At 42.1% G+C, this 14,255-nt stretch overlaps 1 protein-coding gene across 1 annotated transcript in view; it reads right to left on the minus strand.

The window, feature by feature from the left end:
- The window catches only part of COMMD1 (copper metabolism domain containing 1), a 111,275-nt gene extending 101,900 nt beyond the window's left edge, over positions 1 to 9,375 (minus strand). Inside the window, exon 1 of the mRNA XM_049784756.1 lies at positions 9,163 to 9,375. Within this exon, the coding sequence (XP_049640713.1) occupies positions 9,163 to 9,339 (177 nt within the window). The 5' untranslated portion in view covers positions 9,340 to 9,375. The remainder of the gene's footprint in view (positions 1 to 9,162) is intronic.
- Between the last annotated feature and the right edge of the window lie 4,880 nt (positions 9,376 to 14,255).

The raw sequence follows: 14,255 nt of genomic DNA on the forward strand, positions 1-14,255 counted from the left end.
GGAGCACCTCTGGGCATGGCTCAACAACCAACCAATCAATAAATAAATAAAGTTTAAAAAAAAAAAAACACAGTAGGGGGGCTAGAGAGACAGCACAGCTTAGGCTTTTGCCTTGCATGCAGTTGTTCCAGGATAGCTGGTGTTCAAGATCCGGCATCACCCATATAGTCCCCCATGCCTGCCAGGAGCGATTTCTGAGTGTAGAGCCAGGGAGTAACCCCTGAGCAACCTCCAGGAGTGGCCCCAAAATAAAATAAACGAATAGATACATAAAAATAAAATACAAACATTAGGGAAATGACTCAAGAAGGAATGGAGCACATATTTCACATGAGGGAGACCCAGAACACTGCGATAGTACTCTGAGCACCTTCAGCAGTGACGGACCTTAACTTCAAGTTAGGGGGGGTAGCACCAACATGGTTGTGATATGGTCCATAAAGTAGACACACACACACACATACACACACACACACACACTTGAGTTAGGGATATGCTCAGGTAGTAAGTACATACCTCGAATGCAATCCCTAGTGCCACATACAGATAATTCTGGATATGCCTGTTGGGTTCACAAGAATCTAAGGGCGTGATCCTGATGCCCTACCCCAGTACCACTGGACCGACTACTATTTGAGTGCTATTTTTTTGAAAATCACTAGTATGTTAATAATATCCCAATAAAGTGTGATGAAGGAAAACCACTGGTAGCTGTGTTGAGAATACTTTGTAGGAGGCAGTTGTAGAATAAGAAAACTAATTTCATAAGCCAGTTGAGTAATATTTCCAGACTTCTAAAATAGAATCTAAACATATTTTTGTTCAAATTATAAAGGAAAAGATAAATTTATAAACAGAATTCAGACTGACATGAGTAAAGGAGTGCAGAACTTTAATTACATTTCCATTTTAAAAAATGTAATAAGATTAAAAAAAAAAAGTAATGTGAAATAATTGAGGAAATTTAAATATTGCCAACAGAGGGCAGTAGTAAGCAGCTCATATGCACAAAATGATCTATCTTCAGAGTGAAGATCTTTCTAGACTTCTAGTAAACTAGAGTTAGAAACATACATATGGGGCCAGAGAGATAACATGGAGGTAGGGTGTTTGCCTTGCATGCAGAAGGATGGTGGTTTGAATCCTGGCGTCCCCTGAGCCTGCCAGGAGCTATTTCTGAGTGTAGAACCAGGAGGAATCCCTGAGCACTGCCGGGTGTGACCCAAAAACAAAACAAAACAACAACAGAAAAAGAAACATACATACAAGGTGAAGAGCAGAAACAAAAAACAATATACACGTATCTACATGAAGTTGAAATATAAATTTAAGGGGGAAAGGTTGAAAACAGCAGAATGAGCATCACCAATGGGTGTGACTCCAAAACAAACAAACAAATAAACAAACAAGAACTTGGTGCTGAAAGAGAGAGAGAGAGAGAGAGAGAGAGAGAGAGAGAGAGAGAGAGAGAGTCTGCCCAGCGGCAACAGGGGGATGGGGAGGAAAACTGGGGACACTGGTGGTGTGAAATATACTGTGAAGGGTTATTTTTATTTTTTGGTTTTTGGGCCACACCAGGTGATGCTCAAGGGTTACTCATGGCTATGCACTCAGAAATCGCTCCTGGCTTGGGGGACCATATGGAATGCCGGGGATCAAATCAAGGTCTGACCTGGGTCAGCTGTGTACAAGGCCCTACCGCTGAGCTATCACTCCAGCCCCTATACTGTGAAGGGTATTATGATTGAATGATTGAAATTCAATCTTAAACAACTTTGTATCTCTGAGGAAAAAAAAAACTAATTAAAAAAACCCTATTAAAAAAAACAACAAAAGTCAACAGAACAGTAACATTCAACATCCAAAACACTCAACAGAACACAGCCAAGAAAAAAAAACTTTATAGGTTTTGGTATCTTGTTTGTTTGTTTGTTTCGTTTTGTTTTTGGGTCACACCCGGCAGTGCTCAGGGGTCACTCCTGGCCCTATGCTCAGAAATCGTTCCTGGCAGGCTTGGGGGGCTATATGGGATGCCAGGATTTGAACTACCATTCTTCTGTATGCAAGGCTAACACCTTACCTCCATGCAGTTTCTCCGGCCCCTGGTTTGGTGTCTTTTAATTGTTTTTTCAGTTTCAACTATATAAATAAGAAAATATAGGGACCTGAATGAATGCTGAATCCACAGGTATTTGCTTTGCACACAGCCAACCCCGGATTTTGTTCCCCCAGCATTCCCATATGATTTGTCAAGTTCCACCATGAGTAATTCTGAGCGCAGAGCCAGAGTAAACCCCTGAGTACTGCGGGGTGTGGCCCATCCCCACACCTCTGCAAAAGAAGAAAGAAAGAAAGAAAGAAAGAAAGAAAGAAAGAAAGAAAGAAAGAAAGAAAAGAAAGAAAGAAAGAAAGAAAGAAAGAAAGAAAGAAAAGAAAGAAAGAAAGAAAGAAGAAAGAAAGGAAGAAGAAAAGAAAGATAGAAGAAGAGAGAGAGAGAGAAGAAAGAAAGAAGAAAGAAAGAGAGAGAGAAAGAGAGAGAAAGAGAGAAAGAAAGAAAGAAAGAAAGAAAGAAAGAAAGAAAGAAAGAAAGAAAGAAAGAAAGAAAGAAAGAAAGAAAGAAAGAAAGAAAGAGAGAAAGAGAGAAAGAGAGAAAGAGAGAAAGAGAGAAAGAGAGAAAGAGAGAAAGAGAGAAAGAGAGAAAGAGAGAAAGAAAGAAAGAAAGAAAGAAAGAAAGAAAGAAAGAGAAAGAAAGAAAGAAAGAAAGAAAGAAAGAAAGAAAGAAAGAAAGAAAGAAAGAAAGAAAGAAAGAAAGAAAATATAGTACATTGAGTTAGAGCAATAGTGCAGAAGTAGGGCACTTGCCTTGCACAAAACCATCCCACATTCTATCCCTGCCATCCCATATGGTCCTTGTATACCAGGAGTGATTCTTGAGTGCAGAATCAGCAATTTAAAGAAAAATATACCATCAGTCCATACATTATACCTGGGCATACAATTTAAAGTTAAAAAGAGTGGTAACAGCCCAAGGAACACCTAAAGCTGAAGCACAGCTCATGAATGAACTCATCATGAATGAAGCCAAGGCTTCAACTAAGCCAACTGACCACTGGAAGGTTCATATTCCTTCCTTCCCACCTATCCCATCTCCCTTTTTATTTTTACTTTCTTCAGAAACTGGATAGTAGGTTATTTTTTTAAAATTTTTATTGTGGCCAAAGCGAATTACAAATCTTACACAGTGATATTTAAGGTACACAATGACAATACATGAGGGCCTTTCCACCACCAGTGTTGTCCTCCCTTCATCCCTGTTCCCAAGCATATATCCCTTATCTCCCTCCTTTATCCCCCAGAATGCTAGTGTGACTAAAAGCATATATGTTAACACTAATGTAAATCATATTTATTTGCAGTTCCAGATATTTTTACTAGTGGTTTCTTAAAGGTTTAGAGTCAAAGGAGCACTGTAAAAACAGTGTTAGAGTGGCAATTATCGCTTGCATGGGCGATAGTAGCTGTTTTGTTGGTATTATCATGAAGTAAAAAGTGCAGTTAAAAAAATTCTTTTGTCATTGTGAGGATCAAACCCAGGGCCTCACACATGCAAAGCAAATGCTCCACCACTGAGCAAGGTTCACAGCCCAACTGACATACATATATATATATATACATATATATATATACATATATATATATATATACATATATGGGTTTGGGGGCCACACCCAGCGAGGCTCAGGAGTTACTCCTGGTTCTGTGCTCAGAAATCGCTCCTGGCAGGCTCTGGGGACAATATGGGATGCCCAGGTTGGCTCACATGAACGGTCCAGGCTGTCCACCATGGCACCTAAAATTGTGATGTTCACCACTGACATTGGGGAGGTGCCCAAAGGCCAGGACATAGAGATGGAAGCTCACCAGAACAAGCTGGAAGAAATGATCAATGAGCTGGTTGCGGCAATGACGGCGGGGAAGCAAGAGCAGAAGTACATGGAGGAGTGGGAGATGATACACAGAGCGACCAACGACAACACAAACAGCAGAGTGGTGCTCTGGTCTTTCTGCAAAGCACTTGTTCTACTTGCCATGACATTAAGGCAGATCTACTACCTGAAGAGGTTCTCCAGAGGATTGTTTAAGGAGCCTTTTGCCTCACCATCCCACACTCAGGATCCACTGTTTACCAAACATCTTGGTTTGGTAATAAAACATCATATTTTCTTTGTTTTTAATTTTCTGAACTGTACATTCACAGCTTTTATTTTGTGTGTTATTAATAAAGTTTGAGGGAAAGCACCTTTTTAGGAAAGGTGAAAAATTGACATTTGATTGGCATCATTTCTTTTTTAAATTCTGCTTCAATTACACAGACCCTTTCAGGACCCTTTCAGAATGCCAATAACACAAATGAACCATAGGGATTTTGTCCTTATTCTCTCTTCTTTTTCTTTCATCCGAAAAACTGCAGTTTATGGGAGATAATACCTGACTTCACTTGACTTCACTGCTTCCTTTGGTCCTTATCCTGTAGTTGGAGTTGTTCAAGATTCATGCTGTTGGGTCCTTAGAGAAAGAATAAGCTGAATCTTGGGCTGGAAAGATAGCACAACGGTAGGGTGTTTGCCTTGCAAGCAGCCGATCTAGGACTGACCATGGTTTGAATCCCGGCATCCCATATGGTCCCCTGAGCCTGCCAGAAGCGATTTCTGAGCACAGAGCCAAAAGTAATCCCTAAGCGCTGCCGGGTGTGACCCTCCCCCTCCCCCCCCCAAAAAAAAAAAAACGAAAAAGAATAAGCTGAATCTTGACATCTTGTCTTTGCAGTTTGCTACCAGGTGGAACTTTTCTAGTCTGTCTCTTTTGTTTTTGCATTAGAGAAAACCATAACCCAGCATTTCATCCTTAAAATTTAAGTTTGAATTTGAGGACTCAATCACCTCCATGTAAATCAATGCCCCAAGTAGCCATTAAGCAGATCTTGGCTCCACCTCACCTTTGTGACCAGTCTCTCTGGGAGCTAATTCTGGGGTATCCTCATCCAGACACTCTGTGTTGGCTCTCTTCTCCACTCAGCATGCCTGATACCTGCCTTCATGGAATTGGGAAAATCTGGATTTCTAAGGCCAAAGGGCTCAAGCTTCTTGAATTTAGATGCAGCGATAATATAGCCACTATTTTATTTTTGAATGATGGCATTTTGGCCACTGTTTAAGTCAGCACTCTAAGTACTTGGGTTATTATTCTTGGTTTTTATTTCCCCGCTTGGGTTTTTCTTTTTTTGGCACATGTAAATTTTGTTTTGTGTAAGAGAAAACAAATTTCTCTTAATCTCTGATGATGGGTTTAAAATTTAAGGAGTGAGGCCGGAGAGATAGCACAGCAATAGGGCATTTGCCTTGCATGCAGTGGATCTAGGACACATGGTGGTTCGAATTCTGGTGTCCCATATGGTCCCCTATGCCTACCAGGAGTGATTTCTGAGTGCAGAGCCAGGAGTAACCCCTGAGTGCCGCCGGGTGTGACCCCCCCCCAAATTTAATAAATAAAATAAAATTTAAGAAGTAAATGGTGGTGGGATGATCCAGGATTATTTTGTGACTGATGTATTTTAGTTACTTCTATACATTTTTGGGATCTCTGCAAGGCAAAACTACAGGTAACGAGTTTTATATAATTAATTTAAATTTGTTACAGGTTTTCATGTTTAGGATTAACAATTTTTCAACCTTGGGTGAAATACTTGCAACAGTTAAGGTGATCGTTTTTACTTCTGGACAACTATTGCATGCTAATGTGTGTGTGTGTGTATTTGTGTGTGTGTGTGTTTGTGTGTGTGTGTGTGTGTGTGTGTGTAACACTTCAAAATTGAATAAAAAATGTAAATTTAAAATTGGTTGTATATCTAATCTTCCCCAGCTTCATTAAATAAACAATTATTAAACAAAAAATATTTTTCTCAGTGCTTTCCTTCTGCCTGCATGTTAAAGTCAAGATTGCTGAAACTTCACAAACAAAAGAAAAAATGTTTTGACTTCTACTATCATTTCTATACATATAGAAACGGGGGCACAAGGGGCCAGTGAGATTGTGCAGGGGTAAAGTACTTGTCTGGCATACAGGGAACCTTAGACTCAATCTTTGGCATTCCATTAGGACCCCAAGCATCCCCAGGAGTAATCCCTGAGCAGAGAGCCAGGAGCATAGTCAAGTATAAGCCACTCCAAAATAACAATAACAATAAAATGGGGTTGAAGAGTACAGGGTTTAAGAAACTTTGCCTTGCATGCAGTCTACCTTGGCTCAGTCCCCAGCACCACATTTCCCTGAGCATTGCAGCTCTGGAGGCTTGAGCACCACCAGATGTGGCTCGGGGGGCCAGTAATCACCAGAGTAGCCCGGGTAAACCCCTGCACTGCCAGGCCCAAATAGCACTGCACTTTGGTGCCCATGCATTAAACCACTAAGTCAGAAACATAGGGAGGAGCCACAGACCCTTGAGTCCTGCCTGGGAGACCTCCCTTTCCCCCACCAAAAATAATAAATTATAAAAATATTCCCTGCCAAGTCATACTAATTAGAATGACTAATTAGAATGAGCAACAATAACAAAATCAGAAATACTGGAGCAATAGTACAGTGGATAGGGTTCTTGTCTTGCACATGCCCAACCAAATTTCAATTCTGAGAACTCCATAAAGTTCCCTGAGCATACCCAAAATGATTCCTGAGTGCAGAGGCAGGAGCAACCCCTGAGCACCACTAGATGTGGTCCCAAAACAAACAAACAAACAAAACAAAACAAACAAAACCCAGAAAACTCCAAGGGTTGGCAATGATGTAAATAGATTAGAACTCTGTGTGTCCTGTTGGTAAGTAGTACAGCCTCTGTGGAGAACAGTATGAAGATCCTCAAAATATTAAAAATAGAATTAGCAGATGAGCCAGCAATTCCACTTTTAATTTTATACCAAGAAAACTGAAGGTAGAGTTTCAATATACTTTTATATTAAAGGGAATAATAGGGAGTTATAGGGTTATTGTACTGTTACTATACTGGCTAATGAGTACAAAGTTTCAGTATTATAAAATAAAAGGCTTGGGCCCAGAGAAATAGCACAGCGGCGTTTGCCTTGCAAGCAGCTGATCCAGGACCTAAGGTGGTTGGTTCGAATCCCGGTGTCCCATATGGTCCCCCGTGCCTGCCAGGAGCTATTTCTGAGTAGACAGCCAGGAGTAAATAAATAAATAAAATAAAAGGTTGTAAGTCCCTAGTAAGTATCAACCAGATATTGACCCAAAAACTAAAAAAAAAAAAAGTTATAAACAAGGAAGACATTGATGGATACACAGTATTATAAATATTTATACCATTTAAAATAATAAAGATGGGGGCCAGGCGGTGGCGCTAGAAGTAAGGTGCCTGCCTTGCCTGCACTAGCCTTGGACGGACCTCAGTTGGATCCCCTGGTGTCCCATATGGTTCCCCAGCCAGGAGCAACTTCTGAGCTCATAGCCAAGAGTAACCCCTGAGCATTACCGGGTGTGGCCCAAAAAACCAAAAAAAAAAAATCAAAACAAAATAAAAATGTAGGAAAACACAGGTCATTCTTCAGCATGTAAGGTGCTTGTCTTGCATGCTGCCAATCCCCAGTTTAATCCCCAGTACTGCATATGGTCCCCCCAAGTAGGAGGGATTCCTGGCATAGAGGAAAGAGTAAGCCCTGAACACCACAGGATGTGATCCTCTCTCTTTCCCCCCAAAAAGAGTGAGAATACGATATACAGGATTGGGTGGGGTGGAGCAATAAAACAGTGGTAGGGTGTTTGTTTGCCTTGCACACAGCTGACCAGGGATGGATCCAGGTTTGATCCCCGGCATCCCATATGGCCCCCAGAGCCTCCCAGATTTGATTTCTGAATGCAGAGCTAGGAGTAACCCTTAAGCACTGCCAGAAAAGTATAGACCAGATCTCTGAAAGACAATGAAGAAAGAGAAATGCCTTATTAATATGTTGGGACCACACCCAGTAAAACTCTAAAACTACTCCTGATTCTGTGTACTCAGGCTTGAAGTACTTGGGGGACCAAAGTGTTGAAGAGTGGGGAACGGAACCCTTGAAAATGCCTATAACTTAACCCCTTTACCTCTCTGTTCCCATTATTAATATTTCACATGCCGAATGTGAAGATACAATCATTTGGCTATACTGGGCAACATTTAATGTCTGCATGTTTGCTAAATTCGCATGATCCCAGGTCTCCCACAAGCCAGGTAAGTGCTCCACCAGTCCCTTTTTTTATGTTTTTTAAAGTGGTTACAGGAAAAATTATGTTTATATTTGCAGGAAAAATTGTGTTTACATTTGCTCCCCTTAGATGTCATGCAGCGGATAAATGAATGATGCTCTCACCCGTCCTTCATTCACTGCTCCATTCCAAGATCCCGAAAAGCTATTATTTCATTTTTAAAGTATGGGGCACCCAGTACTGTAAGCAAGAGGAAACTGTCACCCACACCACTTCGATGAGTGTCTTAAAATACATAAACCATAATTCTCAGAGACAATAGAGATGAGGGCTGGAAGGTCCAGCTCACGATATGAAGCTCACCACAAAGAGTGATGAATGCAGTTAGAGAAAATACTACACTGACAACTAACATAACAATGTGAATAGATGAGAGAAGTAGAAAGCCTGTGTGTGTGTGTGTGTGTGTGTGTGTGTGTGTGTGTGTGTGTGTGTGTGTGTGTGTGTGCAGGGAGGTGGGAGATTTGGGGGCATTGATGATGGGAATGTTGCACGGCTGAAGGGGAGTGTTCTTGACATGACTGACATCCAACTACAATCATGTTATAATCAAACTGTATAAATAAAGATATTAAATTAAAAATGAATAAATAACAAAGAATTAGACTCAGTTAAAACACACACCACGCCTGCAGGTGGGTGACAGCAGGCACAGCTGGTGGGGTGCAATAACTGGGAATAAAGGGGGTCACCCCTAAGGACGTGAGAATAGACGGATCAAAAGCAGCAAGGGCCGGAGCCCCTGGAGGAAAGCAAAAGTGGGTCTGAGAAATGACATTTCCATTTCTGGGGAGGGAGACGAGGAGGGGGGCAGGCAAGGTTGGGGTGTCAGGGAGAGAGAGAGGGGGGTACCTTCAGGATCCCCCTCATCTTCGCGAGAAAGGGACGGAACTCCTCAGGAGGCACTTCGGGGTAGAGCTGCGTCCGCAGCAGCTCCTCGGTGATGCCGGGGTGCCCGTGGAAGGCGTCCTGGGCCAAGCCGCTCAGCAGCCCGCTCAGGGGCTTGCAGCCCTCCAGCTCGCCCGCCATCCTCCACCCGGGAACTAGTCCTTTGCACAAAGCGGAACGGGCTCCGCTACGGAGGCCCAGAGGCGCCCAAAGAGTGGCGCGACGTTGCGCGAGGTCGTGAAGGAGTGTGCCGGCAGGGGGCAGTCTCCTCCCTGCAAAACACCAAATGGAATTCTCGGTTCAGCTCTTTGGAGACTCCGTTTCTCGCTTTTCATTCCCAAAAGACGTCATGAGATCTAAGCCATGGGACGCAGCGGTGGCGCAAACGGGATGGCGTCTGCTTTGTGCATGCTAGCCTAGGCTGGATCGCGGTTCGATCCCAAATATGGTCCCATAGGGTCTCCCAAGTCAGGAGCAATTTCTGAGCGCGTAGTTGGGGTCACCCAGCTCACACCCTGAGCGTCACCGGGTGTGGCCCCCCAAAAAACCAAAACAAATAAACAAAAAAAGGAGAACTAAGCCATGAAGAGTAAAGGCAAGAGAATAGCAGGACATTAGACCCAATACCCTAAGTCATAAGGTATGAGAGACTCCAATTAAACTGTTTGTAGAAGCAATGGAGAATTTCCAACCTAACTAAGGACAAGTCGGTATCTACCTTTTCCAGCGCCTGTACTTTCCCCACCAGATGTGAACTATCCTACTGTAGGATGAGGGAAGGAAGATCTGGCAGCCTCTAAGGAAACTGTCAGGCCTAGCTGGGAGAGCACCTCTTTCCCCCAATAAAGACCCCAGTTGGTCAAATCTATCTCTGCCTCTACCTCTTCTATTCTGCCACCTTTCAATCTTGCCAATCTACTAACCTAACCGAATAGGATTCCTACCTGTCCTTTTGTCCAAAAAACAAGGGACTTTTGTATTGTTTTGGGGCCACACCAAGCAATGGTTAGGGATTATTCCTGGCTCTGCACTCAGCATGATGCTTAGGTGTTATTTCTGACTTTGTACTCAGGAATTATTACTGGTAATGCTCAAGGGATCATATGGCTGCCAAGGATCAAGTCTGGGTCAGCTGTGTGCAAGGGAGTGCCCTAGCCACTGTACTATGTCTCTGGCCCCTATAACATAAAATGTGTTTGTATCTGCTAAGGGAGCAGGCTAGGTGGTGGATAGGAAACTGGGGACATTGGTGGAGGAAAGGTCACACTGGTGGTGGTATTGGTGTTGGCACATTTAATGACTAAAACAAATGTAATATGAACAACTTGGTAAATCACGGTGTTATAATTTTTTTTTTTTTTTTTTGGTTTTAGAGGGCCGGAGAGATAGCACAATGGTAGAGCATTTGCCTTGCAAGCAGCTGATCCAGGACAGACAGTGGTTTGAATCCCGGCATCCCATATGGTCCCACGTGCCTGCCAGGAGCGATTTCTTAGCACAGAGCCAGGAGTAATCTGAGCGCTGCCAAATGTGACCCCAAAACAAACAAAAGCAAAAAAAAAATTGGGGGGGCCATATCCAGCAGTGCCAGGGTTTACTCCTAGCTCTGCACTTAGGAATGACTCCTGGTGGTACTTAGGGGACCATATGGGATGCCGGAGGTCAAACCCAGATTGGCTGGATGCAAGACAAATGTCCTACTCGCTATACTATCACTCTGGCCCAAATCACAGTGTTGCAATTTTTTTTAAATGAAAAAATATCTATGAACCAGGATGTAAAAAAAATGATGCAGCAAGTAAGGTGCTTGCCTTGCAAAGGTCTGAGCTGCATTTGATTCTTAACACCCCATGTGGTACCTTTACCCCACCAGAGCACAGAGCCAAGAGTGATCCCTGAGAACAAAGCCAGGAGTAAGTCCTCGACACAAAACCAGGAGAAGACCTTAGCACAGCTAGGTATGGCCACAAAACAAAGGACCAAAATAATGCATAGGTTTCAGGGCTCTAAAGTTTTGCAACAAACATATCCTGCTCCTAACTCTATCCACTTTTTTCAATTGTACTTTACTCACTATGCTTTACTCAGGAAATGCTGAGAGCTTGGTGCCAGTCATTGCAAAAGGGGCACAAAAATAAAGTAGTCTTACCCTAAAACATTACATTTTAGAAAGGAAAATTGATGTAAATGAAGGGCATCAAATATGTGACTTCAAAATATGCCACTTTAACATAAGGATTATTTTGAATTGGCATCAACTCAAATACAAGGAAATCTCAGGCTTTCCTCCTCTATCCTTAAAAGCAGAACAAAATATTTAAAGTTTCCCTCCTTCCTGTCTACAAGGATTAACAAAGTTGATCCCAAGAGTCACCCACCATTCTTCCCTCCCTTCTTTTCATCCTTCCATTATACTTGTGGCTTTAATGTGAATGATATGAGGAACACTTTTAGAAATATTTTATTTTGGTTTTTGGGCCACACCTGGCAGTGCTTAGGGTTTACTCCTGGCTCTTTGCTCAGAAATTGCTCCTGGCAGGCATGGGAGACCATATGGGACGCTGGGATTTGAACCACCCTTGGTCGTGGGTCGACTGCTTGCAAGGCAAACACCCTATCTCTGTGCTATCTCTCCAGCCCCCAGAAATTTTTTTTTTTTTGGTTTTTTGGGTCACACCCTGTGACGCTCAGGGGTTACTCCTGGCTATGCGCTCAGAAGTTGCTCTTGGCTTCTTGGGGGACCATATGGGACGCCGGGGGATCGAACCGCGGTCCGTCCTAGGCTAGCGCAGGCAAGGCAGGCACCTTACCTCCAGCGCCACCGCCCGGCCCCAGAAATATTTTTTATTGTTAAATTATCTTTATTTAAACACCGTGATTACAAATATGATTGTAGTTGTATGATTACAGTCATGTAAGGAACACCCCCCTTTATCAGTGCAAGATTCCCACCACCAATTTCCCAGATCTCCCTCCTCCCCACCTCACCCACACCTGTACTTGAGACAGGCTTTCTGCTTCCCTTATTTATTCACATTGTTATGATAGTTCTCAGCGTAGTTATTTCTCTAACTAAACTCATCACTCTATGTGGTGAGCTTCATGTCATGAGCTGCACCTTCCAGCCCACGTCTCTCTTGTCTCTGAGATACTGCTAAAAATGTCATTCATTTTTCTTAAAATCCATAGATGAGTGAAACTATTCTGCCTCTTTCTCTCTCCCGCTGACTTATTTTACTCAGCATAATAGATTCCATGTACATCCATGTATAGGAAAATTTCATGACTTCATCTCTCCTGATGGCTGCATAGTGTTCCATTGTGTATATGTACCACAGTTTCTCTAGCCACTTATCTGTTGAAGGGCATCTTGGTTGTTTCCAGAGTCTGGCTATTGTAAATAGTGCTGCAATGAATATAGATGTGAGAAAGGGATTTTTGTATTGTATTTTTGTGTTCCTTGGGTATATTCCTAGGAGTGGTATAGCTGGATCGTATGGGAGCTCAATTTCCAGTTTTTGAAGGAATCTCCGTATCGCTTTCCATAAAGGTTGGACTAGACGGCATTCCCACCAGCAGTGAAAAAGAGATCCTTTCTCTCCACATCCCTGCCAGCACTGCTTGTTTTCCTTCTTTGTGATATGTGCCAATCTCAGTGGTGTGAGGTGGTACCTCATAGTTGTTTTTATTTGCATCTCCCTGATGATTAGTGATGTGGAGCATCTTTTCATGTACCTTTTTGGCCATTTGCCTTTCTTCTTTTACAAAGTGTCTGTTCATTTATTCTCCCCATTTTTTGATGGGGTTAGATATTTTTTTCTTCTATAGTTCGGTCAATACCTTGTATATTTTGGATATTAGTCCTTTATCTGATGGGTATTGGGTGAATAATTTCTCCCACTCAATGGGTGGCTTTTGTATTCTGGGCACTATCTCCTTGAGGTACAGAAGCTTCTCAGCTTAATATAGTCCCATCTGTTTATCTCTTCTTCCACTTGTTTGGAGAGTGCTGTTTCCTTCTTAAAGATGCCTTTAGTCTCAATGTCATGGAGTGTTTTACCTACATTTTGTTGTATATATCTTATAGTTTCAGATCTGATATTTGGATTTTACCTTTGTACATGGTATTAGCTGGGGGTCTGAGTTCGCTTTTTTGCAAGTGGCTAACCAGTTGTGCCAACACAACTCGTTGAAGAGGCTTTCCTTGCTCCATTTTGGATTTCTTGCTTCTTTATCAAAAACTAGGTGGTTATATGTCTGGGGGAACATTCTCTGAATACTCAAGCCTATTCCACTGATCTGAGGGTCTGTCTTTATTCCAATACCATGCTGTTTTGATAACTATTGCTTTGTAATACAGCTTAAAATTGGCGAAAGTAATGCCTCCCATATTCTTTTTCCCAAGGAGTACTTTAGCTATTCGAGGGTGTTTATTGTTCCAAATGAATTATAGAAGTGTTTGATCCACTTCTTTGAAGAATGTCATGGATATCTTTAGAGGAATCGCGTTAAATCTATACAATGTTTTTAGAAGTTTTGCCATTTTAATGATGTTGATCCTGCCGATCCATGAGCAGGGTATGTGTTTCCATTTCCGCGTGTCCTCTCTTATTTCTTGGAGCAGTGTTTTATAGTTTTCTTTGTATAGGTCCTTTACATCTTTAGCCAGGTTGACTCCAAGATATTTGAGTTTGTGTGGCACTAATGTGAATGGGGTTGTTTTCTTAATGTCCATTTCTTCCCTATCATTATTGGTGTATAAAAAGGCCATTGATTTTTGTGTGTTAATTTTGTAGCCTGCCCTTTGCTATATGATTCTATGGAGAAGACACATCTTAAATCTGAAACAAACATTATTCTCCTTTATCTTGCTGTTTGACCCTAACTGACCTTCCTTTGTTTTTAGCCAGAAGTGTTATGTTATTTAAGTCCTAAGCCGCCATTTTTCTTTTTTCATCAAGCATTTACACATGAGATATACGTTAGTAAACTTATTTTCCTTTTTAATTAATCTGTTATTAGCCCCAGCCAACAACTCAAAAGATTAGAAGTGTTTT

The sequence above is a fragment of the Suncus etruscus genome, chromosome 12, assembly GCF_024139225.1.
Source record: "Suncus etruscus isolate mSunEtr1 chromosome 12, mSunEtr1.pri.cur, whole genome shotgun sequence".
Taxonomy (NCBI): Eukaryota; Metazoa; Chordata; class Mammalia; order Eulipotyphla; family Soricidae; genus Suncus; species Suncus etruscus.